At 44.3% G+C, this 23537-nt stretch overlaps 1 protein-coding gene across 1 annotated transcript in view; it reads left to right on the top strand.

The window, feature by feature from the left end:
* The first annotated feature begins 268 nt into the window (after nt 1-268).
* ttc28 (tetratricopeptide repeat domain 28) overlaps nt 269-23537 on the top strand; it is a 97857-nt gene continuing 74588 nt past the window's right edge. The window contains exons 1-2 of the mRNA XM_070924121.1: nt 269-298; nt 6426-6788. Coding sequence (XP_070780222.1) covers nt 269-298; nt 6426-6788 — 393 coding nt within the window. The remainder of the gene's footprint in view (nt 299-6425; nt 6789-23537) is intronic.

Raw genomic sequence — 23537 nt, 5'->3', positions numbered from 1 at the left:
GCCTCTCACCGGACAGAAATTCCGCTATGGGGAGAAGATCGGCTGTGGGAACATGGCGCACTCACTCCGGATTAACTTTCCCCAGGAAAAACTTTGGAGGGTCGGTCTATAGCTCACGGGTCTCCGCATCTTATTATCGATCAGTCAAAGCGCGGCGGACACCGGGTCGACACTGAGGGGCTCCCGTCGGCTCGGACGGTGTGTTTTCCTGCCTCACCGCTGCTCCGGGATGAAAGTTTGGAGCCGCCGTCGCCGGATTTAGAGCAGGATGGAAAAGCAAAGAAGCAGGAAAGAAAAGGTAAAGGCTATAATGGGAACAGCGGTGGATGTTTTATTTGGTGGTTTCACAAAATGGCACAACTCCGCTCGTTCCGGTGTCGGTGTGCAGAGAAACCAGCAGGAGGATCCGCACAGAAAGAAAGCTCGTCTGCACAAGTTTAAACAGTTTGACAGTTTGCAGACGACCAGGCAGAACCGCTCAGATATGTTACCACCAGATATTTATTGATTGTATTCAGTGTTATTTATCTGAATCTGGAAAGGAACGAAAGTTAAAAGTATAATATTTCTCTCTGAATTGTTGTCGAGTAGAAGTATAAAGTAACATAAACTGGAAATACTCAAGTACCAGTACCTCAAAACTGTACGTAAGCACAGTACTTGAGTAAATGTACTCTGTGACTTTCCTCCACTGAGCAGCTCTCATGGTGGTTTACCTTCCTGAAGGTTTCAGTTCGGAAGGTTTTTACACACAACAAATCTAATCAATCGATTAACCGATTAATCGATTTGTCTGTTCAGTATAGAAAAGCCGTCCAACCCCCCCAAAATGCTCCGTTTACTATTACACATGTATCAGAATCAGCTTTATTGTAAGTATGTGAACACATACAAGGAGCTTGACTCTGGTTTTAAGTTGCTCTCAATGTAAAAGATTTAAATAGACGTTCAGCTGAAAAACAAGGACAACGAAGCTGAACAAAGGTAGAGCTATTACACACACACACACACACACACACTCACACTCTCACACACACACACACACACACACACACACACACACACACACACACACTGTGTTAGCTGTAGTCCAGAAGACCATGTGTCTGTTTCAGTTTCAGTTTGTTTCATTTATTTGACACCAAAGTGCTTCACAAAGACAGTCGGACATGTGAAGGAATATATGTACATAACAGATGTTGTGGAAAATAGAAATAAGATAAACACAAGGGGATAAAAATATACTGCGTGTGTGTATATATATATATATATATATATATGATTGCAACTATTAACAGCTTGTTGTCTTGTTGCATCTCCTGCGATGTGACTTCATCAGAGGATCAGAGGGACCCAGTTTCCTCTCCTGCAGGTCTTCAGACCTCCAGTCTCTCTGTTGTTCTCCAGGAATGTTCTCCCTTTGACCTGAAACTGGGGCTGCTGGGACTATAAGACAGGAGACAGGGGAAGTGTGTGTGTGTGTGTGTGTGTGTGTGTGTGTGTGTGTGTGTGTGTGGACATTCACGTTGTGTTCCTGTCTTTTTTTTTTTTGTCCTTTTTCCATCTGAACTCTTTCCCGTGCAAACTCCTGTTCAGACACTTTTCCTATACATTTAGTACAAGTACATATACTCAAGTACTGCACAACTTCTACTTTACTTGAGTATTTCCATTTTGTGCTACTTTATACGGAAATATTGTACTTCTTACTTCACTACATTTATCTGACCGGTTTAGTTACTTTCCAGATTCATATGTACATAAATACATTAAAATTAGCATTAAAGTGGTGATGATTAATGCATCAATAATGATAATAATCATTATTCTAAAATGAGTACTTTTACTTTTCGTACTATAAGTATATTTTGATGCTAATATGTTTGCATTTTAACTATTTTATTGATCGGGGGGGGGGGGGGGGGGGGATATACAGTTATAGGTGCTCCCGTTCAAGAGTAGAAAGTAGCATGCATTTAGAAATGAGAAGTATTTACAAATAAAGATGCAGTTCTGATAAAGGAATAATGGAAAAAAGTAAGAAAAATAAGAAAGCAGACAGGAGCGACTTGTAACAGAGTATTTCTACACTGTAGTATTACTACTAGATCTGAGTACTTGCTCCAGCACTGCGTGCGTCAGCAGTGACACTTATAATAACAAACTGTCTTGCTGAGAGACAAAGTGCTGCTGACAACATGTCAACTCTTTTGTAAGTGTGTGTGTGTGTGTGTGTGTGTGTGCGTGAGTGTGTGTGTGTGTGAGTATAGATGTGTGTGTGACTTATACAGCACCTTTTAATTAGCAGCTACAGAGATATCAAACACTGCAGACAGGTGACGCAGCAGACTGAACACACAGTCGTTCACAGCATCCTGTTAGTTCAAGACACTTTATATCCTTCACAGTTCAAATCAGTGGAGCTGAAAATAACAGTTTGCAGTTGTTTTAATCTACAGTTTTAGTTTGCTGAAGAGACAACGTTTGTATATTTGTCTATGTTTGAACCTCTGAAATGTCAACAAAAAAAAAACAACCCCCACCACAAGCCAGAAGGTGATGATGTGTAAGACTGTATAAAAGAAGTGGACGTAGCCACCGTGATGTCACGTTTGTGGACTACCGTTTTGAAACCTCATGTTTGGCATTTTGGCCGTCGCCATCTTGGTTTTTTGGAACCAGAAGTGACCATATTTGGACGAGAGGGTGGAGCTGGGGATCTGAGAACCTGAGGACGCTCCACCTACCTGTACCTGCAACCTGACTGCACTTAGCTGCTAACAAAGTTAGCTTGTGAATGTACTTACCGGAAAACACGAACAGCCGACTCCTAGAGTTGTCGTGATAGCAACTTGTCAATCACAAGGTAGCCCCGCCCTTAAAGCGGGCCCTTTATCGTCTGTTTTACTCTAAATGGGACCATCATTTACTAAATGAACATCATTCTGTATTGAAGAAGACTTGAAACTAAACATTGAGACCATAAAGTCATCAGGAAAATGTTTACTGAGGTAATAAATAAAGAGAGAAGTCGGGTCTTTTTCTCATAGACTTCTATACAATCTGACTAATTAGTGGAGTCGCCCCCTGCTGGCCATTAGGAAGAATGCAGGTTTAAAGCACTTCTACATTGGCTTCACTTTTCAGACCCGGAGGTTGGTGCTGACGTTTACTGTCAACTTAAAAGGTGATGATATGCAGGTGTTGTGTTCGCAGCAGGTCTCTGCTGCCCCCAAGTGGCCAAAAAAAAAACCCACCCCAGACTATATTGAAGCAGATTTGAGGAGAACTAAATAATCCTGGCTGGACTATTAGGCGCTGAGAGATTAGTCAAACACGCAAGCAACAAATGAAAGGTCACCCTCTGACTCACACTCGCACACTAACACATCCTCCGCACCTGCAAACAAACCCTCCGAGCAGTTTGTTGACAGGTGAAGCGACACCACAGAGAGGCTCCAGTGTGGTCAGACTTCTGTCTACAGAGCGTCAACAGTGTATACAACCTGCTCAGTCATGTAAACTGTGATTGCTGAAGTCCACACTGAACTCCTCTCAGTCATTTTTCTTCTGTATTTTAGTCCAGCAGTAATAGGCTTAGAGATTTACGCCTGAGCTCCGCACACATGATGCGAGGCAGCAACAACACGCTGGTGACATGTTCGACAAGCGCTGCTTCATATCCCCTTCGTCGTGTTTGAACGAGTGTTTCACAACAACACGGCTCATGTGAGTTGAGCTTTACTGTCCTCCTCCTCAGGGGATTCGGTGTTTCAGGCTTTTGAACAGCATTTATTTATTTCGTTGTTGACGCGAGATGATGAAGATCTCAGGGAGGAGTCGGGACAAGCCTTTGGTCATTTATAACAGGCCGGTCCTAACGTTATAGAGGACTGCCGGGACCATCCACTCCAGGGGGGAGTTTGAGCTGTCGCCCTCAGGCAGGTTTCAGGGCACCTGTTCAGACCACTAAAAGACAGTTAGCACTCTGGTCGCCTTCCTTGCGCTGCCCTGGCACATTTGCCTTCTTGCATATTTGTTCTTAATATGAATTTCCAGTCGTGGTTGTTGTTGTCGTCCTTTTGTATTCTGTCATTACGTGACCCCCCTTGCTGCTTAACACATTTCTCCCGGCGGGACAGTGAAGATCGCCTTGAACCTGGTCTCAAACCAGACCAACAGGGCAGCATAAAAACATTGTTTAAGACAATAAATACAAACATAAAGAGACGTAAAGACAATATCCAGTTAAGATGCAGAGACGGATACATCTCCAAAACAACAATAACTTTAGGACACTTCATTTTACGTGTCTGTAAGTTCCTCAAATGAGAAGCTGGAATGAGAAAATGTTTGGAATTTAACCATCAACTGATCGTCTACTAATAACCGTTTCAACTTTACGACATTTAAATGAAGATATGATTTAAAGAGAAGTTAAATAACATAAACAGCTAACTAGATAAATGAAACCTGAAAAATCCAAATATTTTAATGATAAAAGACGTGTGAACAAGCCTTTTTGGTGTGCGGGGCTTCGGGGATTATAGGGACGGATTTTGGCCCCTGTATTTCTAAAATCCAGGATGTGGCCCTGGACTCAGGATTTCATCAGTTCATTGTACACTTAAGTCTTAAATCTTCCTTCTAACTGTCTGCAGCTTGATTGTTTCCAAATGAACCTCATCGCCATCTGTCAGCGGCATACTTAATTAAAAAGGACTGAACTGAACAGCGAGTGTAGACGTTGTTCAGGTCTCGGAGCGCACGAGAACCCAAGAACCTGATGATTTAATGAGCCGAACGGGAAGCTTGATGCCAAATGTGTTGTTTGCTGCTCCAGAAAACTCTTTTTATCTCGTGTAAGTAAATAACTACCAGAGCCCTGCAGCGTGTTGAAACTCCTCCGTGAGTGATTTGTCTCGCTGTTCCTCAGATTCATTCATTCGTTTTCTGCAGCAGCTAATAAAGTCGTCATTTCAGCCCTCAAAGCTGACAAGAAGTCTGCTCCCGTCTGAGGCCGAGGAGCCACCGATTCAGAAAAGTCACCACAAATCCTGAAAAGGTGTTTTTTGTTTTGTTACACATACATCTAGATTTATTTATTAAAAACTAATTATTAAAAAAAGGGGCTCCCAGGGGCCGGGGACCAACATGGGTAGAAAGGAGTTGGGTTCCTGCTCCTGTCCTGGGTCTGAGGAGCAGCCCCTCTCACCATGCTGTCCCAGACTAGACCAGAAAAATGACGTTTTTTTAGATGGCGTCTCGGTGCGACGCAGGTTTTACAGCAGCTCCGTGTTGAAGCCTCCTGTCGCTAGTTTAAACCCGCAGAGTCGATGTTTCATAGTGTGTTGTCCTCTGCGTTAGTTCTCATGTGACTCGTGTGAGACTGCCAGACTGTTTTTTTAAATTATTTTTTTATTATTCTCTCGCAGTTTATTTCAAATGAATCATCAGTGCAGTTCCAAACAACTTTCTGCCTCTCGCTCAAAGCTGTTGGGTGATGCATTTGCAAGTTTCAGGAATCCCTCCAGTCTGCATATTTTAAGTGTGTATCTGAACACGTGTGTGTGTGTGTGTGTGTGTGTGTGAGAGAGATAATGAAGGCCTTGGTGTAAGCGCTGGTGAAAGGACAAATTTGGAAGCACCAGATCAGGGAGGGAGGCAGCGTTTCAGTGTTAAAGCTACAGAGAGCTGCAGCGAATGAGAAGAACAGAAGCCTCATCCGACTGTCTGAGTCTCTGTCTGACTTTTCCTCCTTTCTCCGTGTCTCTCTGAGGAATTCAAGCCGTTAGCGCCGAGCAGAACAGAAAAGTGCACGCAGCAGCTTGGTGTCCCATTTTGCCAGCAACTATCATATCATGCAAATGAGGCTGCTGCAGTTTCGGTGTCGTACTGTGTTGAAATCTGCAATAAGTTGTTTTTTTATGACTTATGTAACGGCTGCCAATAAGCACATTTCCATTCTGTCTTTCTGAACTTATTTTTATGTCCACAACACTGCGGGCAAGAAGCCTGTCCTCGCTTGGTCAATGTTTATAGTTCAAAATGTGGAATAATCAGAACAACCCGACCGATACAGGATTTTTGAGGCAGTTGCCGATGGTGATATTAGACCTGATAGACCTGATAGATCTGATAGACCTGATGGATCTGATAGATCTGATAGTGGGTGCGTTTACATGCGCACTCGTATCTGGTTTCCAGGTTTTTTGGAGTATCCTGGTTGTGTTTTGCGCATGTAAACAGCTTCAGAAACCTGGTTCTGCTACCTCGATAGACCTGATCCTTGTCTCCTTGTTGGTACAGAATATAAAGACACACCTGCCATCACATTGATGATTGATGCTTTCTGTTGATGAACTAATTAAAAAAATGTTTTGCCTTCTCTCCTCGCCCCCCCCCCTTCCCCTTCTGCTCCTCAGTTCTCTCTGTTTGGTTCTCGCTCCACCAGCAGGACCACCAACCCTCCCTCTTCATCCTCCTCCTCCTCCTCTCCTGTGATCCCTTCGGCCCTGGCGGTGAAGAGGGCCGACCCGCCGTACATCTCCGTCCCGCCCGGCCTGAGCAAAGGAGAATTCCTGGAGCGCGTGCGTCGCAGTAACCAGGCCTGCCAGCAGGGGGAGTACGCTCTGGCGGTGCGTCTCTACAGCGAGGCCCTCACCGCAGACCCCCAGAACTGCATCCTGTACAGTAACCGCTCCGCAGCCTATCTCAGACTGGGCCAGTACAGCACCGCGCTGGACGACGCAATCAAAGCCCGTCTCATCAACCCCAAATGGCCGAAGGTAAGAGGGTCGACCCTCGGCGACCCCTCGCCGCTCAATCACCCGCTGAGAGTGATGAAGACGCTGCAGCTGAGAGAGGGGAATGGGTTTTATGTGGCAGAGGAGTGGATGGATCCATTAAGTGGATGTTAGATGTAATGATGTATTTATGTAGATAAGGAGCAGCAGGAAATACAGCTAATTATAAAGCCTCATAATCAATAAGTTACGCTCTTTGACAGTTTGTCAGGAGTTCATGTACAGGTCAACATTTTGAAGTAGATCACCTGTTGCTGGATATAATCTTTGCTTTTTTTCCCCCTGTGGTTGTCCAAGTTAGTGCCTGACAAGCTTTTACTGGCTGAAAGTCCTTATTTCCCCTCTTTCCGGCTCCAGATCCTGTCAGACAGCTTGTTTCGCTGCGCTCTTGATTGTTACCGGTGAACGGCAGCTGAACACAAGCCTGCTATTTAGATGCCGCAGTCCACATGTTGGGCTTTTATAGCATAATGTTAAGCTTGTGCTGTATAGTCTCTTTCTTTGCTTGACAAGTGTATTTGAACGGGACACACACAAATAACTCAGCGTGAGATCTCTCTGTGAGTACGATGATGATGGCGAGCTGACTGTGTGTGATGCTGCTGATGCATCAGTACTCTCTTCCAACTGTCAACCTGGTAGCTATTATTTGCGTCAGCATTTAAAATGGAGAAATCAGTTCATTTCAATGCTTCGCTTTGAGGACAAAGCGAATCTTTTGCGTTTAGTTCACTTTGACAAACTATTCACATTCAAAAAATGGTCCAAAATGGAGAAAGCTATCTCTTATATAAACACTTTGTTGGGGTATAAACTTGTTTTTTGGATTTTATGATCTCTTGAATAAACTTATTGTCCCGTTAGCGACCGAGCTAGCTTATTTCCCCTCTTCAGTAACTCTTTATTGAATGCAATGATGTAAATCTACAAAGAAACTGAAGGAAAGAAGCGCTGGTATCTTCCCGTTTTGCTAGCTTGCTAACCGTTAGCTCGCCGGCTACAGTAGTTCATCAGCTAGCCCTGCGAGTGGTCCCATGTCACCATAGTAACGTTAGCTTGTGAGGCTGCGGAGGCACCGTGAAACTACAATTCTACAACATAATTTAAGCTAAGGCTACGCGGCTTGCATCTGACTTAACTAGAGCAAATTAAAAAACAAATTGCTTTTAAAAACGACAACCCCAGTGGACGTATCAACACGTTCAGGCTAGCTGGTAGCTTGCTCGTTAGCAGGTATTGTGTAAATGACAACTTTCTCTAAGAATTTATGCGCCTCGGAGGCAAAAGTGGAACCCCTGAAAGTGTAAAGATGTCCCCGCCTCAGGTATTTATATATTTATATATTTCTCACACTTGGTGAAGATAAAACGTCCCCTTCAGCGTCATCCCTGCGTCGCTTTTTCTTCGTCTGTGTTACCATTACTATGGAAACCCTCATTTACATACGATTAAAACGTAATTATTCACAGAAAATGAATAACGAACGCCTGGTGTTCAGTGGTTCTTCACTCTTGTATATATGTATGTATTCACATTAACTTACATACACAGTGAAAGAGGATTTTATCCTTGGGAAAACGCCTGTGAGGCGACATTACGCCAGCTGCTTTCATACTTTTAATTTCCACACACAGACGAATGGCTGGAAACACTTTCTTTACACTTGAAGTGGCTCTTTACGTCCAGCCACTCAGTCAGCGCTGAAGGAAATGAAGGATGGTGAGGACTAAGAGAGTCTTTTTAAAGCCATTCGGGGAGGGGGGAGGGGGGGGTAGGCAGGCAGGCAGGAGACCGGGTTTGCCAGGCTACCTCTGTCTGGACAGCTGGGGCCGGTCCAGCTCGACTCCACTTCCTTTCTCTGTGAGAGAGAATGGACGGAAGTGGTGTTTGGGTGTGTGTGTGTGTATAGATGTGAGTGTGTGTTAGTGTGTGAGTGTGTGTTAGTGTGTGTGTGTGTGTGTGTGTGTGTGAGCGAGCTTTGCACGGCTGTTATTTTGTTTTTCAGACCCTGGCGAGGCCTTGGCCCGAGTTTGGCACTTAAAGACAATAACAGAAGCAGCATTCCTTTGTGTGTGTGTGTGTGTGTGTGTGTGTGTGTGTGTGTGTGTGTGTGTGTGTGTGGTGTGTGTGTGTGTGGTGTGTGTGTGTGTGTGTGTGTGGTGTGTGTGTGTGTGTGGTTTGTATAGTGGCGGTGTCATAGCAGTGGGCTTGCTGCTGCATTCGCTGTGGGTCAAAGGAAAGGTCAAGACTAATGAAGTACCAATAAGAGAGAGTCTCTCTGAGAGGGACGTTTACTTCTGCTTGAATTCTCTCCTCTTCTTCTCTTTTCTTCTCTTCTGTTCGCCTCCCACAGTTTGTCCCATCGCTGCCCCCGTCGACTTTTCTGTTGGCACAACAGGCTCAAACACACACTCGCTGTATCGCACACACACACTCGGTCATGGGAACTGAGGGGTGTAACTGGTCAAAAAGTCGCGTTTGTTTGTGTGCTTATCTGGATAACAACGCAGTGCAGAATAACACAACTTCTTTGCATTTTAATGTTGTTGTTTTTTTTGTGCAGCTTTATTTTTTAGTCGGCGCATTCAGCGCAAAAGCTTTGAGAAACCCCCTTTTGTTTCTTTGTCATTCAAATGAAGTCACATCACAGAAGTAAAACTGCTGCAGGAGCGAAAGCCTTTTCTTCTGACTTGTTTGAGTGTTTTTTTCTCCAACAGACCCGACTATTTTGTGTATGAATGTTTGCTGTCATCCGCACACTCGCTTTGTGTGTTTTTATTGTTTGGTACTTTCAAAGAGCCCCCCCCCCCCCCCCCCCCCCGATACAGGTGCATTTATTCAGATCCTTAAGCTCATAGCGGTCTGGGAAACTTCTGCTTCGCCGCGTAGACTGCTGTACTTTTTGGTCTCACAAATAAAGACGTGTGTTTGGGCCTCTCATGTCCCAGAAAAGAGGAAGGAGGCACTGCGGCAGATGCACGGCTGCACCACCCATCTGTTTTAGGATAAGGAAGCTCGGAGTGTACTCATGTCAGCTCAGATGAAGATGCTGGTGAGGAATCTTCCTCAGCGGATTGAGTTTGTCCCACAGTTCCAGACTCACTTTAAGGACTTAAACTCACAATAACTCACTATTTTTCTGATATATATATGATTCTATGTGTGTGACTAAACACCTTTTTAGAAGTAGGTGAGAACATATATATTTAACGTGTAGTTTGGTGGTCCCGTTACTCACGTGGGTGTAAATCAGGCTCCCAAATATTCTGCTGTGGGAGTTGTTGCTGGAATCAGTGCAGATCATCAGCGAGCGTTCGTCGGGCTCTTTGCTCTGAAGTGGAAGCCAACCAGATGGCAGCCAGCTACGCCTGTTTACGCAGGAGGCCGCGGAGCCGCTCAGGCTTCCCCTGTCATTAAGAAACTACTCTCCAACCGCACGCTGCAGAAGTATTACCGACATACGTGCAGGGAAAGCATAGAGTCCCGTTTCTTTAAGACTCGGGGCCTAAAATTGTCCCGTTTAGGAAGGTTCCCCACATGACAGAGTTCAGCAGGATGTTATAATCTGATCTGACCGAGGGAACAGATTCAGATTCTCATGTTTGGGTTCCTCCCTGGTCGGACAAGTTTACGGTCCCATGACTTGACCCCGGACTGTGTCGATGTGACGGTAATGTTCTCCGCTGCGTTCGTGCCGTATCCGAAATTGTGTCATGGAGACCTCAGTCTGGGTCAGTAAGTTAATCCAGGACTTAGTGCAGAGCATGTGAGGAGAGAGAGTCGAGTCTCCAGCAGGGAGATATTTCACTTTTAAATGACTCTCTGCTCACAAGACAAACACTGTTCTCTGTCGGTGGAGCTTTCAGTTTCCATGTTTTCATCCAGAGAGACTGAAATGACTCATGATGACTTCGAACCCACTGAATTTTTATATGTTTCATAACTCTTTGACTGTATGCAGAAGTGTTTGCTTAAAAGAATCAGAGCTGAAGCAGTTAGTCCATTAATTGATAAGTCGATCAACAACATTTTGACGGACATTTTTTTCCATAGTTTCATCATTTCATCGCCTCAAACACACACTGTTGCACAGCATGTTAAAGTGGAGCAGAGTGGAGTAAAATCTCATATTATATATATATATATACATATATATATACCTGCCCCCAAAATAAATAAATAACATAAACACAGATGTTCATATCTTCAGATATCAGCATACTTATGAACTCCTCTTTTCTCCTCTGGATTTTGGCCGCTGGATAGTACGAAGAATCTGTTGAAAGAGATTTTAGTTGAATCAAACTAAACCTTTAAAACCTTTAAAATTGGAGGTGAATCAATTGAGCTGATTTTCACTCAGCACCTGCGTCCACATAAGTGTGCAAAGATCACGTTTCCTGCATTACAGCCCTGTGATTAGCCTCAAACGGCTCCTTTCCAGGAAACCTCGGAAATTAAAATAAAGCATTGCAGAACCTGCTATATTGAGTCATGGAGAAAGTAAAAGGATGTGATGGAACGTTGATTTTCGCAGCGGCCACTAGAGAGCAGCACTCACTTGCAGGGAAACTGCCTGGTCACAACCTCAGGGAGCTCGAACACAACTTTTCCTTTGTTACAGCCCGTCAGCAGCCCTCTCATGACCCGCATCACATGAGGCTCTGCAGCTCACAAACACGCACAGTCCATGCAAGCCAACCCCGGCTAACAGGCTACGCAGCGCTTCAGAGATCGTACACTGTGTTATAGCAGCCTAACCCTGACCCGTGGAAATATAAATGACCTCTTGGTTTCTTCTTCTGCACCTTATCACTCCCATTAGCAGGAGCAGCGGGGGCCAAATAAAGCTACTTCTCAGCTTCCCATCTGTAAGTGAATGTGATGACGTGTTTGCAGAAAAGTGCACATCGGCAGCAAATAACCTGCTGCTCAGTCTCACACTCCCAGACTCGCTCTACCTCTCGCCTGCAGAGTGTAACCACTTTAGATTTTGCCTAGAAGAAGAAGAAGAAGAAGAAGAGCGGGGCCTAATTGTCTGGTATTAATTGGGAGATCTGCGAGCAGTGTTGGTTCATATACCGCTGTAAGACATCTGCTACGGGCTCGGCCTAACTCTGCTGTCTCAGCATCCATCCTGAGCTACCGGGATCTTTTCTACCCGCTCTTTATCCTCCCTCTGCGCTCGTCTCTCAGGCTCACAGCCGGGCGCCTCGGCTGTCTGTGCAAAGAGAATTGCAGAGGAAGGAGAAAGATAACAGCAGTGGGAGATAATGAAACAGTGACTCGGTTGGACTTGAATATGGTGTGGTGTGACTGCTATCAGAGAAAATGAATGTCACAGGATAAGGATTGAGGTCTCAGCAACTGACCATAGCATGAGCAGCTCATGATTTGATTTAGAGGGTAATGTCAGTTTATTAAGACCTGGGTGTTATTTAGGTCCTCATCTCTGTCACGCATGTTAACATTGTGCTCACCAGGTTAAAAACAAAACAACACATGAAACAGTTGTCGTCACCGTAGTCGCGCACCGGTTTCCTGTGCCATGAGGGGTTATTACCAATATTTCGGGTGCACTCTCTTTTGCTTTTTCCCCACAAATAAAGTGGTTTAGATAATGTGGATAAGCTGTTTGTTTTACCGTACATGTTTCTTGCCTTATTGAAGAGAGAGCAATTCCTGAGAGCTAGCGGCTCTTTGCTTAGAAACAGCAGCGCTGTGAGCCAAATGCTAACAGCATCAGCATGCTTACATGCTCACAATAACAATGTTACAGGTGCCCTTAAAATGTTTTTAAATTAGTGTTACTGTTTCCTGTTTCACCAAACAAAAGGGGGGGGGGGCACTTTTAAAAATCCTGCAGCGTTCTTTAATATTCGGATGTTTTTAGGTATAATGTTCACCATGTTCACCATCTTTGTCTGGCGTGTTAGCAGCAACAAATTAGCTCTAAACACAAAGTACAGCTGAGGCTGATGGTAATATTTACAATAATTTGGTCATTAATTAAAAGTGTTGGACACATTATAGTGTTGACCTGATGGTGGCGCTGCTGTAGATGGAAGGATGACTAAAGGTGTGATTATTCATCCTGTGGGGAACATGAATGTGTGCATCAAATTTCATGGAAATCCATCCAATAGTTTGTGGACAAATTTCTCTCTGAACCGCCTCTATCCAGCTCTGAACTCAACCTCATGGTGGCGCTAGAGATCACCAAAGTCGGTAAGATTCATCCTCTGGGTACCATGAATGTCTGTACGAGAAGTTTTGTAGATGCAGAGGTATTTCACCTGATGCTACATGAAACAGCAGGAGATCGACAAAGATTCATCCTCCAGGGATCATGAATGTCAGAACAAAATGGTTGTCTTATATATGACATATGGCCCAAGTGAAAAACCAGAATGATCCTTGATCGTTTTCATTGAGACCATTGGAGACCATCGTGGATCTTGGTGTTTCCTGGTTTCCTCTCTCTGAACCTGAGCAGCCTCGGAGTAACGGAGCTGAAAAGAGAAAACAGAAAGAAGAGAGGGGAGATAAACAGCAGGGAGAGTGACTCACTAATAATGGGGTGTGTGTTGCTATTTCCAGACGGGGGTTGAGGTTAATGAACAATCACATATTTGGGACTCCTGTGATGTCTGTGGAGGCGGGCGGAGTTGAGTTTGAGCTTCAAAGAGAGCACTTTTTCTAAATGTGATGGGAGTGTGAGTGTAATACAAGCGGGGTTCACATCTGGGCTTACGGCCTCCTTTTTATGAGGAACACTTAAAATAATTAAACAGCAGCATAAATCCGTCAGTCTTGTTGTTCATCAGCTCATCATGATGTTAAAACATTATAGTGTTGGCCAGTTATCCCTTTCTAATTCTGGCAGACGGGAGATCAATACATCAGGACGCTGATCATTCAGACTGATTAAGGGCGACTGTAGTCACAGCCACGCTAGCTGCTCTGTGAGGCTCTACTCAGGCAATGCTAACGTCAGAATGCTAACACGCTCACAGTAATAATGAAGCACCATCCTCCGGGTCTTAAAAGTGAGGCTAATGCGGAGGTGCCTTCAACCTGCATTCTTTCTAATGGCCAGCAGGGGGCGCCTCCACTGGTCAGTCAGATTGTATAGAAGTCTATGAGAAAATGACCCGACTTCTCTCTTGAGTTATTACCTCAGTAAATATTTTCCTCATGAGTTTATGGTCTCATCACTAGTTTCACGTCTTCTTCAACACACCAGGGTGTTCATTTAGTAAATTATGATCCCATTTAGAGTAAAATAGATAATAAAGGGTATGTTTTATGGTTCAGAATCAGAAATACTTTATTGATCCCCGGGGGGGAAATCACACAAAAATTGCTACCACGGCGACCTGTCAATCAGGATTGAGGCGTTCGGTTGTACTAAAAGACACTCTAGGAGTCAGCTGTTCTCTTTTTCCGGTGAGTACGTTTACAAGCTAACTTTGTTAGCCACTACTTCACTACTACACGCCGTGGCCAGGAGCCAGGTGCAGTCAGGTTGCAGGTAGGTGTAGGCGTGCATGTTGTCCTCAGCTCCACCCTCTCATCCAAATATGGTCACTTCTTCTTCCAAAAAACCAAGATGGCGACGTGCAAAATGCCAAACTGGAGGCTTGAAACGGTAGTCCACAAACCAATAAGTGACGTCACGGTGGCTCATTCATGGTCCCCAGAGGATGAATCCTAATGACTTTGGTGATCCTCTGACTTGTCCTCTAGCGCCACCAGGAGGTTGATATTTAGTGGTTTTGAGTGAAATGTCCCAACAACTGGATTGCCATGAGATTTGGTGTTTTTGGAGGTTTTTGTTCCCCACAGAATGAATCACTTTGGAGATCTCTCTGACTTTACTTCTAGCGCCATCATCAGGTCAAAGTCAAAAGGTGTGCATTGGTTTATGACTATATGAGTTATTGTGCTAATTAGCAAATCTTCACGCTCTAACACACTTTACTAAGAAGGCGAACAATATACCTGTTAAACATCAGTATGGTAGCGTTCTCACTGAGAGCACGTTAGCATGCTGATGCTAGAATTTAGCTCATAGTGCAGCTTCACAGAGCAGCTAGCATCTACTGAGCTCTACAGCACAGAGGAATAAGATATATCAGGCTTTGGATGCACTGACAACACTTGTTAGGATGAATTCACGTTGGTTTTGGTGTTTTTATGGGATTTGTTATAGAAGATCTTCAGCCTTATCCTTTAGGAGATCACAGATCCAGAACACAGAACAGTCCTGGCGTCCATGTTTTCCTCTTACTGCATTCTCTTGTTCCATCCAACACGCTCATGTTCAAAACTTCAGATTGCGTCCATGTTGGTGTGGACGTCCTCGTCGTGTCGCCCCCTAAACCGACTTGTTGCTGTGGTCACACAGGCGCAGAGTGGTGCGGCCTGTCACCATGGCAACAATGGATCAAATTATGGATTATCTTTTCTTTTGTGGATTTGTTCTCAGGGTTTATAAGCTCAGATGACTTGTATACGTGTGTGTGTGTGTGTGTGTGTGTGTGTGTGTGTGTGTGTGTGTGCGTGTGGTTGATTTATTTTATTGCAGAGTGAAAAGGGTCTGAGGAGAGAAAAATCAGTTGAAACATGAAATTCACAATTGTGGATTGTGGGCTTAGTTGCCCCCCGAGGGAGATTCTTGTTTTGTTTTTGCTGTAAAAAAAAAAAAAAAAAAGGAAAAAATCGAGTTGGCTTTTATTACAGTTGGGAAGTGTTTTTTTTTCTATTCTGTGTTCCAGTTTAAAATGTTTATTTTACATAGAAACAGGACCCTCCTCGGTTGTCACGAACATATAGGTTTATGTTTCTGTTTGTCACCTTGGAGGGCGGCTCTGAATACTACATTACCCATGAGCCTCAGCACCTGAAGCAGGTCAAAACTAACCCTAATTTTCAGACATTCTTTTAATCTTTGCTTTTTTTTCTTTGGAGTTACCAGATAATTTAACCGATAAAACAGTTGTTGATTTACAGCTTCAGCTTCATGGTGATCCAAACAGCTGTGAGTCATGTGACGTGGTCTATGGGAGAAATGAATGGGACTTTTAACGCCCAGAACCAGGGTTGTCCAAAATAACTCCTCCTCCTTCGTAATTCTACTGCAGCAATAATAAAAAAAAGCATCCAAAGAAGAGAAAAACAAAAAAGCTCCCCACTATCGAAGTCAACCAATGTGTAAAAACCCCGCGCCGGCTCGCCTCACCATTAAACCAAACACAATTACAGGCTCATCTGTTTGGCAGGGCCCCAGTGGCGCCGTGCCAGGCTGCCGGGCATGCCAGCTTCACCGTGCATATGTGCCGCCAACTGCCTGTCTGAGCTCTGCGGCTCGCATCCACAAAGAGTGTCAATATCAACAACAACAAAAAAATCATCATCCGGCCTTCGCGAGCCCGTTTATTCTTCATCTTAACGGGAAGATGTTGAAGCTTTGCGCGCCACAATACGCAGGCATCAAAGGCTCAGTGGATGCAGCACTCAGCAGTTTCCCCATCAGATAGGGTTAATTCTCTCTTGTATGTTTCAGCTTATCTTTAACCCCAAAACGAAATTATATATTCATGGTTTTAAGTGAGACTCTTCAAAAGCTGCTTGTGCTTTTTAAAATTAAAATTCTTTTTTTTAAAGATACAGCGTCAGTGCGGGGAGAATAATCTGAGCAAAGTACGCAATCAAATATGCAGCTTTTACATGTTCAGGTCTCCAGAGAGTCTGAGATCGGATCTTTCCCATCATGTACACACATTACAGAGAACTTACTGAGGAAGATAAACCTTGTAATATTTCAAATGCATGAATATTTAAATGTTCTTGTTCTGGGCTTTATTTAACAATCTAGTTGTCTCTGTTTCAAGTTTGTCTCTGTGTGAGAAGCGAAACACACTGCGGGCTTAATGCAGATCTATCAAAACAAGACGTGAAAGAGATGAAACTGTGATGCGCATTTTCACTATTTGTCTGAATGTCTCGCAATTTTTTAATTTATGAAACGCTCCTTGCAGCTTCTCTAATGTGGAGATTTGCTGCTCTGCTTCCTGCGTTTTTATGTAACGATGAACTGAATATCTTAAGGTTTTAAGAAGACGACAACTTGAACTCTAGGACATTGTGGTTTTTCTTTTTGTGACATTTTAGAGACAAAACAATTGATTGATTTAAGAATTGATAGACTTGATTGGTTGCAGCCCCACAGAGTGATAAAATGCTTTGTACCCTCAGTAATCCAGAATAACAGCCGTCATGCTAAAGGTGTGAGTTTCTCCGACATGTTATCAGCACCTCCTCGTCTCTGATGCTCTGCTCCCGTTACATCCAGAGGAAGAGGAGGAGGAGGAAGAGGAGGAGGAGGAGGAGGAGGAGGAGTGTTATGTCAGCTGGCTAAATGTGACCTTCACTGGAGTCCAGAGGGACCGGTGCAGGTCTCAGTGTTCGACACTGGGCCTGTAATACAGTCGAATATCAGACGTTACCTGTGTGTATGTGTGTGTGTGTGTGTGTGTGTGTGTGTGCTGAACAGCATTATATGCACAATTTAATACAACCTTGCCATAAGGCACGAACGGATCAAATTAGCTATTAGTTAGTCGAGGAAGTGTAGCATGGAAACATAAACAGAACAGACAGCACGCAAACACACACACACACACACACACACACACACACACACACACACACACTCTTATCTTTTCCATTGAACACATGCTGTAATTTATTTTCTCGTAGACACATACAAGCCTGCAGAGTGTTAGTTTGTTATTTTAAAATGATTTCCACCCCCCTCGTATCGGTGTAATTATTGTGATGTGTGTGTGTCTGTGTGTGTGTGTGTGTGTGTGTGTGTGTGTGTGTGTGTGTGTGTTTGGCCACTGGTGCACAGGATCAATATAATCCGTGCAGGATGATAACTCTGATGACCTGTGTACAGTGACACACACACACACACACACACACACACACACACACACACACATGTTGTACAGCTGTAAAGTATCTCAGCTCCCTTCATGTTGAATCCTCGATCTTTTATACAACATCTCTGAAGAGTAAAAAATAAACAAAAGAAGATTCACATCAGAGGACGTGAATGTGTTTGGGGTGAAGCCTTGATGATTTTGCATCTTGATTAAAAATTAAGGTTCTTTTTAGGTACAAATGAATGTGGCGCACATATAATGTTTTATAAATGTTAAAGTTTTTATCCTTTGAAAAACCCTTCAACCGTGTTTAAAAACTCCTTAATATATAATAACGTATTCATTTACCCATAAATTAACCCTAAATTAGAGGTGTAAATACCAGAACACTGTTAGGAAAACAAATCCCTTTAAATATCATGATATTTACAGCTTATTACCTCTTAAAATACCCTGAACTGAGCATGTAATTCATAAAAAATCCAAAATATATAATAACCCATTCATTAATCCCACATTTGAGGTGTAAAAACCTGAATACAGTTTGAAACAGGTAGTATCATGTTTAATAACATCTATAACCTGAGAGGTTTATCCTTGTATCAGCCAATCACTGTTCAATACTGCCCCCCCCCAACCTGATCACTCACCCAATTCACGAGGGGAAGAGATCAATGTCAGAAGCTTTCGGATCTGTTGCTAAATCAATAATTATTTTCTAACAACACGAGCATGTGCACACTGATAAGTATACCACACACACACACACACACACACACACACACACACACACACACACAGCTGGACAGATCTGATAACCAAACAAACCCCCGTCTCCTCGCTGTTTGGTCTCATTGGATTGGCCCCAACTTTGACCCCCCCAGTGACCTCGATGATGTGGCGACGTTTGACCTCTGACCTCTGGACCTGCAACAGCCAAGGGCGGGAGTGTGTGTGTGTGTGTGTGTGTGTGTGTGTGTGTGTGTAGGTTTATTGTCCTTATTTCATTAATTGAATAGTTTTTGTACAATCGACCTCTTTGCCTCCACAGTTTCTTTCCATCGAGGTCTGTTAGTGGACATATGTGAGGATTATATACAGAAAGATATTTAACGATGGCGTCTCCGCTTCGTCCCACTGTACACAAATGAAGCCAAACTCACAAAGCAGTCGTTTTAACCCAGATGATCTTTCCCTAAACCTAACCAAGTCGTTTTTTGTGCCTAAATATAACCAAACTTTACCATAAAACAGTTTTAGTTCTTCGTCCTGCTGATAGCAGCGTCAGATCCGTCGCTCTAGAGGCCGTGGACAAACAACATATTTGGTGGTTTAATTTGGAGGGCTTTTCTGTATATAAACGTGTTTTCTTGTTCCCCTCGTGGCCTCAGAAACAAACAGCATTCGTTAAATCTGGAGTCCGGGACGAAGCAGATAACGAGAGGTGACGCTGAGGTTGGAGAGTGGAGGCTGTCTGAGCAGTGGACGAGTAAAAAAGAGGAACAACAGCAGGTGAAATACCTGCTGTGGCTGCAGAGAAGAATGAGGGGATTAGTCAGCAGTGTGTGTGTGTGTGTGTGTGTGTGTGTGTGTGTGGCAGTGGTGTTAGTGGCCATGTATGGTAGAAAAGATGAATGGTCTCATTTGTGGTGGGCGCCTGGAGGCCACACAGACTGATGTAGCCACGCTGCTGCAGACTTTATCTCACGCTCAGACCATGTCCTCGCTAAACGCTGATAAATCTGAAAACACCTTCTTCTGTGTCAAACGGGGTTTTTGTTATTTTATCTTGTTTCGTGCCAGAACAATAGAAGAACAGTTAAACGTCCTAATGTCCTCGTTTATTTTTCCTTCTGTTCACTGAGTTTGGTCAGTTTTGTGTTTGTTTGTGCTTCATCTGGAAGGAGAGGCGTCGAACGGGTGGATGGTTTTGATGACGACAAGTCCCCCAAATTAAACCGCGAAACTCAGATCATTTGTCAGAGCCTTCCGACGTTTTAATCTTTAACCTCTTTAATAACATCACCTGACTTCCTCCTCTGCTCGCAGTCCCTTCGACCCCGAGAGGTCTTTGTCACTCGAACATAAACATCAGTTTGAGTTGAAGCGACTGATGCAGCCACAGAAAGAGGCGTGATGACACTCTACTGCAGCAGCCGGTGTTGTTTGGTATCAGAGGTAGCTGGGACTCGAAACACGGAGCCTCGACGCTCCTGTGACCAGTTGCTGGTCCTTTCAGGTTGCTGTTATGCAGAAAATACTCGACCGCGTCTCTGAAGGTTGGCAGTCCCACAAAAGCTGTGTGAGTCGGGCATCAAAACTCTCCACTGTGCAGAGCGTTTTGATCGAAGACCAAACTAAAGGTCACTCTACATTACACACCTACACCTGTAGGACCAGATCCACATGAGACGGGTCTTTGTTCAGCCACGTGAGTCAGTGTTGAGAGGGCTGCTGTAACACAAGACATGCAGGGTTGTGTGTGGGGGGGGGGGGGGGGGTACATGCAGTACAGTACACGCCTGCACGCTTCTCAACTTCTTGTGCACTTTTTCGCTTCTTCCTCCTCCCCGTCCTTCATCATTTCCTCAGAGAATAGCGTATTGATTTTTTGGTGGGATGGATGGGAGTGTACACTGAACAGGATCGTGTGTGTCTGTGTGTGTGAGAAGATGCAGTTGTTCATGTCGACTAGAGGACTTCATTAGGAGTGGTCCAGCTCGTCACTTGCATTCGCTTGAACTTCATCAGATAGTTGAGGAAATAAAGGAAACGGGGGGGTGGGGGGGGGGGGTGACATGGACTAGAAGGTCGTTGGCTTCTTTAAGTCCTTTTAAATTGACGGCGTGCACGTTCACTGGGTCCTGGACTGGAGCCAGGACGGCCATGAGGTCATGACGGTGGTATGTTTTATATTTTCTGGTTGTTTAAGTTGTTTTAACTGATTGAGAGAGTCTCACAACCACTGATTAGTACCAGATTACAGTTATTTCCATCATTATTAGGAAATGATGGACGTGTATTCAAACGTAAAGTCTGTGTGTATGTTCAGTTAACTTCTTGTTTTTGAGGTTAAGGAACGTAAAGCCTGTGTTAGTCACGGTTCTGTCTGGAGCTCCTGGGGTTAGATGTACGAATCAGTATTGGTGACTTTTGCCACTTCGTCTGTCGAGTTGCAAGCGGAGAGCCAAAAGAAGTGCATTAGCCAATCTGAAGCGTCCGTCCCCAAAGACAGATCGGGGTTAATGCGGTTACGGTGACAGTGCATTAATCTATACAGATACCGACGTTTGCATTGAGATATTGGAAGCTGTCGTTGTGTCACGTTAGATCTGAAGATTTGACCGTGACGTCAGATGTTTTAGATCATCGGTGCATTATAATTATTACTACGTTAAGGTTTGAAGCAATAAATGTGTCAATAATGCAGCTGAACATCATGAACAGAGCAGAGACCATAAACACACACATACTGAATCTGTGTCACACACACACACACACACACACACACACACACCGAGCCACTACATTCATCACTGCCAAGGTGTGTGTTTAGTAGCCATGTTGGCTGTGGAAAGTGCTCCATCAAATTGACTTTCCTGACATATGGTGTGTGTATCTGTGTGTGTATCTGTGTGTGTGTGTGTGTGTGTGTGTGTGTGTGTGTGTGTGTGTGTGTGTGTGTGGAGAAGCAGAGTGATGATGCTGGTCAGAGAGATGAATACGACTGATATTTGATTTGATAAAGATATGCAGCCCCGGCGCGTCTCTCAGCCCCTCTGACAAACGCGTCTTCCAGCCTCAGAAGAAAAGGTCGAGGGTCAAAGGTCAAGGTTGACTTTATTATCTCATCACAGAAATACTGTCAGGCAAGCGAGTCAGCCAGTTTCTCTGTAGATTACATTATTGTGCTGCAGTGAAACGCACTGAATCAAAAAGATATACGAGTTACATAAAATCTGGCTGTATTTCTGCAGCAGTAATACGCAGCTGAAGTGTATATTAATGACCCCGGCTTCTAACTGTAGTGCTATTTGCATACCTCTGGCGTCTGCAAGCCCCCGTGTTTCCTTTGTTTGCTCCTTGTAACAGGTTGTAAATATGCAGTTTACAGTTTTCATGAAAAAACAATGAGGCTGGCAGCAGCCATGAGCATAAACAAATCTCACACACACACACACACTCAAAGAAAAACAGCAGTTGCATTATTGATGGCGTCTGCGGGGGTGTGTTATTTAAGATCAGCTGTGGTTGTCTAACACAATGGAGGGTCGTCCCATACGAACCGATCAAGTACATAGAGAACATGCCCTCGCATGTTCACTGTGAATGTAGTGTGGAGCCTTCACGCACGAGATTATACAACATTTAAAAGTGGAAAACTTTATTAAGACCCCTCCCGGCTCACCTTACAACACACCGTCACACAGAGCTGTCCTCATTCTGCAGGAGAGACGTTTGCGGACCACCTGGCCTCCCCGGAGTTTGGCAGATCGCTCTGGTTCAGATAGATGGTTGCAGACTGAGCGTCGTGCACAAGTTGTTATATTACCAGGTTCTGTGGTCTGTTAGCTACAAGACGGGTCTCCACGTGTGGCTCTAAAAACATTCACATAATGGTGGTTGAGGTCCTGCAGTGATGCATGTTTGTGTGGTTATATCTTGCACCGAGCACACAGGGTGGGAGTGTTGCACCTGGTGTGTGTGTGTGTGTGTCAGTATAGACTCAACCAGGTTGTCGGCAGAAACAAACAAGCTGTCATTACTGGGGTGGCATCTCGCAAAGAAATATCTCCGGAGATCTTGCAGAACCTGTTACATGTTGAACCTTCCCACTCACATAGTTCCAACGCTGGATACCCAAAAGATTAAAAAAAGGTAGCACACACACACACACAGATTTCGGCCTAGTGGCCTTCATCAGAGAACACACTCAATGGGTTTAATCTAAAAAACAGCTAGACGTCTTTTTACCTGCAAATCACCAAACTACACTTACTGAGCTGTTATCAGCTGTTCCCACAATAAACTTAATCCACAAGCCTCCGACCAAAGACTGCTGAAGACTGAGCGTCTTGCCAACACAAGGCTGCTGGTGAGTCAGAGAGTCGACCCGGCAGGAAGTCTGGCCAATGTGTGCCACCGCCGGCCCACAGATCCCATGCGAACAAGGTGCTCCCAGCATGTTACCTGAAGAAATAGTTCAGCTTCTTGGGAAACGCCGCTGTTTTTGCAGAGAGTTAGATGAGAAGATATAAGAACTCCGTCCTGGAGGCGATTAGCATCGTTTAGCATAAAGACTGGACGCAGGAGGACACAGCTAGCCCGACTCTCTCCAAAGCTCTAAAATCTGCCCGCCAGCACCTCTAAAACTCACTAATGGGCACATTACATCTTTAATCTGGTTTTACTGGGAGTTACAGGCTGGAAGTATGTCTCGCTTGACACTTTATGCTAAGCTAAGCTAACCCTCTCGTCCTTCTGGCTTCATATTTACCGTGCAGACCTCAGCAGAGGGTACAGTGCTGCTTTCAGAGGGGGTACTCCAGCAGCAGCAGCAGCAGCGTGTCGTGCTGTTTGAAACTGGGCTCCTTCAGCTGAGATATGAAGGTTTTGGGTATTCAGTAGCAGTCAGTTTGTCTTTGATGTTCATATCAACACAGCGGGAGTCGGAGCTCTCCCTGAAGGCTCTCACCTCCTACAAGGGACCAAACAACTCTCACTGCAACATGTTATTGACACAGTCAACACATTTACATACTGAAGAACGGTTTTG

The sequence above is a fragment of the Enoplosus armatus genome, chromosome 18, assembly GCF_043641665.1.
Source record: "Enoplosus armatus isolate fEnoArm2 chromosome 18, fEnoArm2.hap1, whole genome shotgun sequence".
In the NCBI taxonomy this organism is placed as follows: domain Eukaryota; kingdom Metazoa; phylum Chordata; class Actinopteri; order Centrarchiformes; family Enoplosidae; genus Enoplosus; species Enoplosus armatus.
Note: the sequence above shows the minus strand (reverse complement) of the source record. Positions and strands in the feature narration are given on the sequence as shown.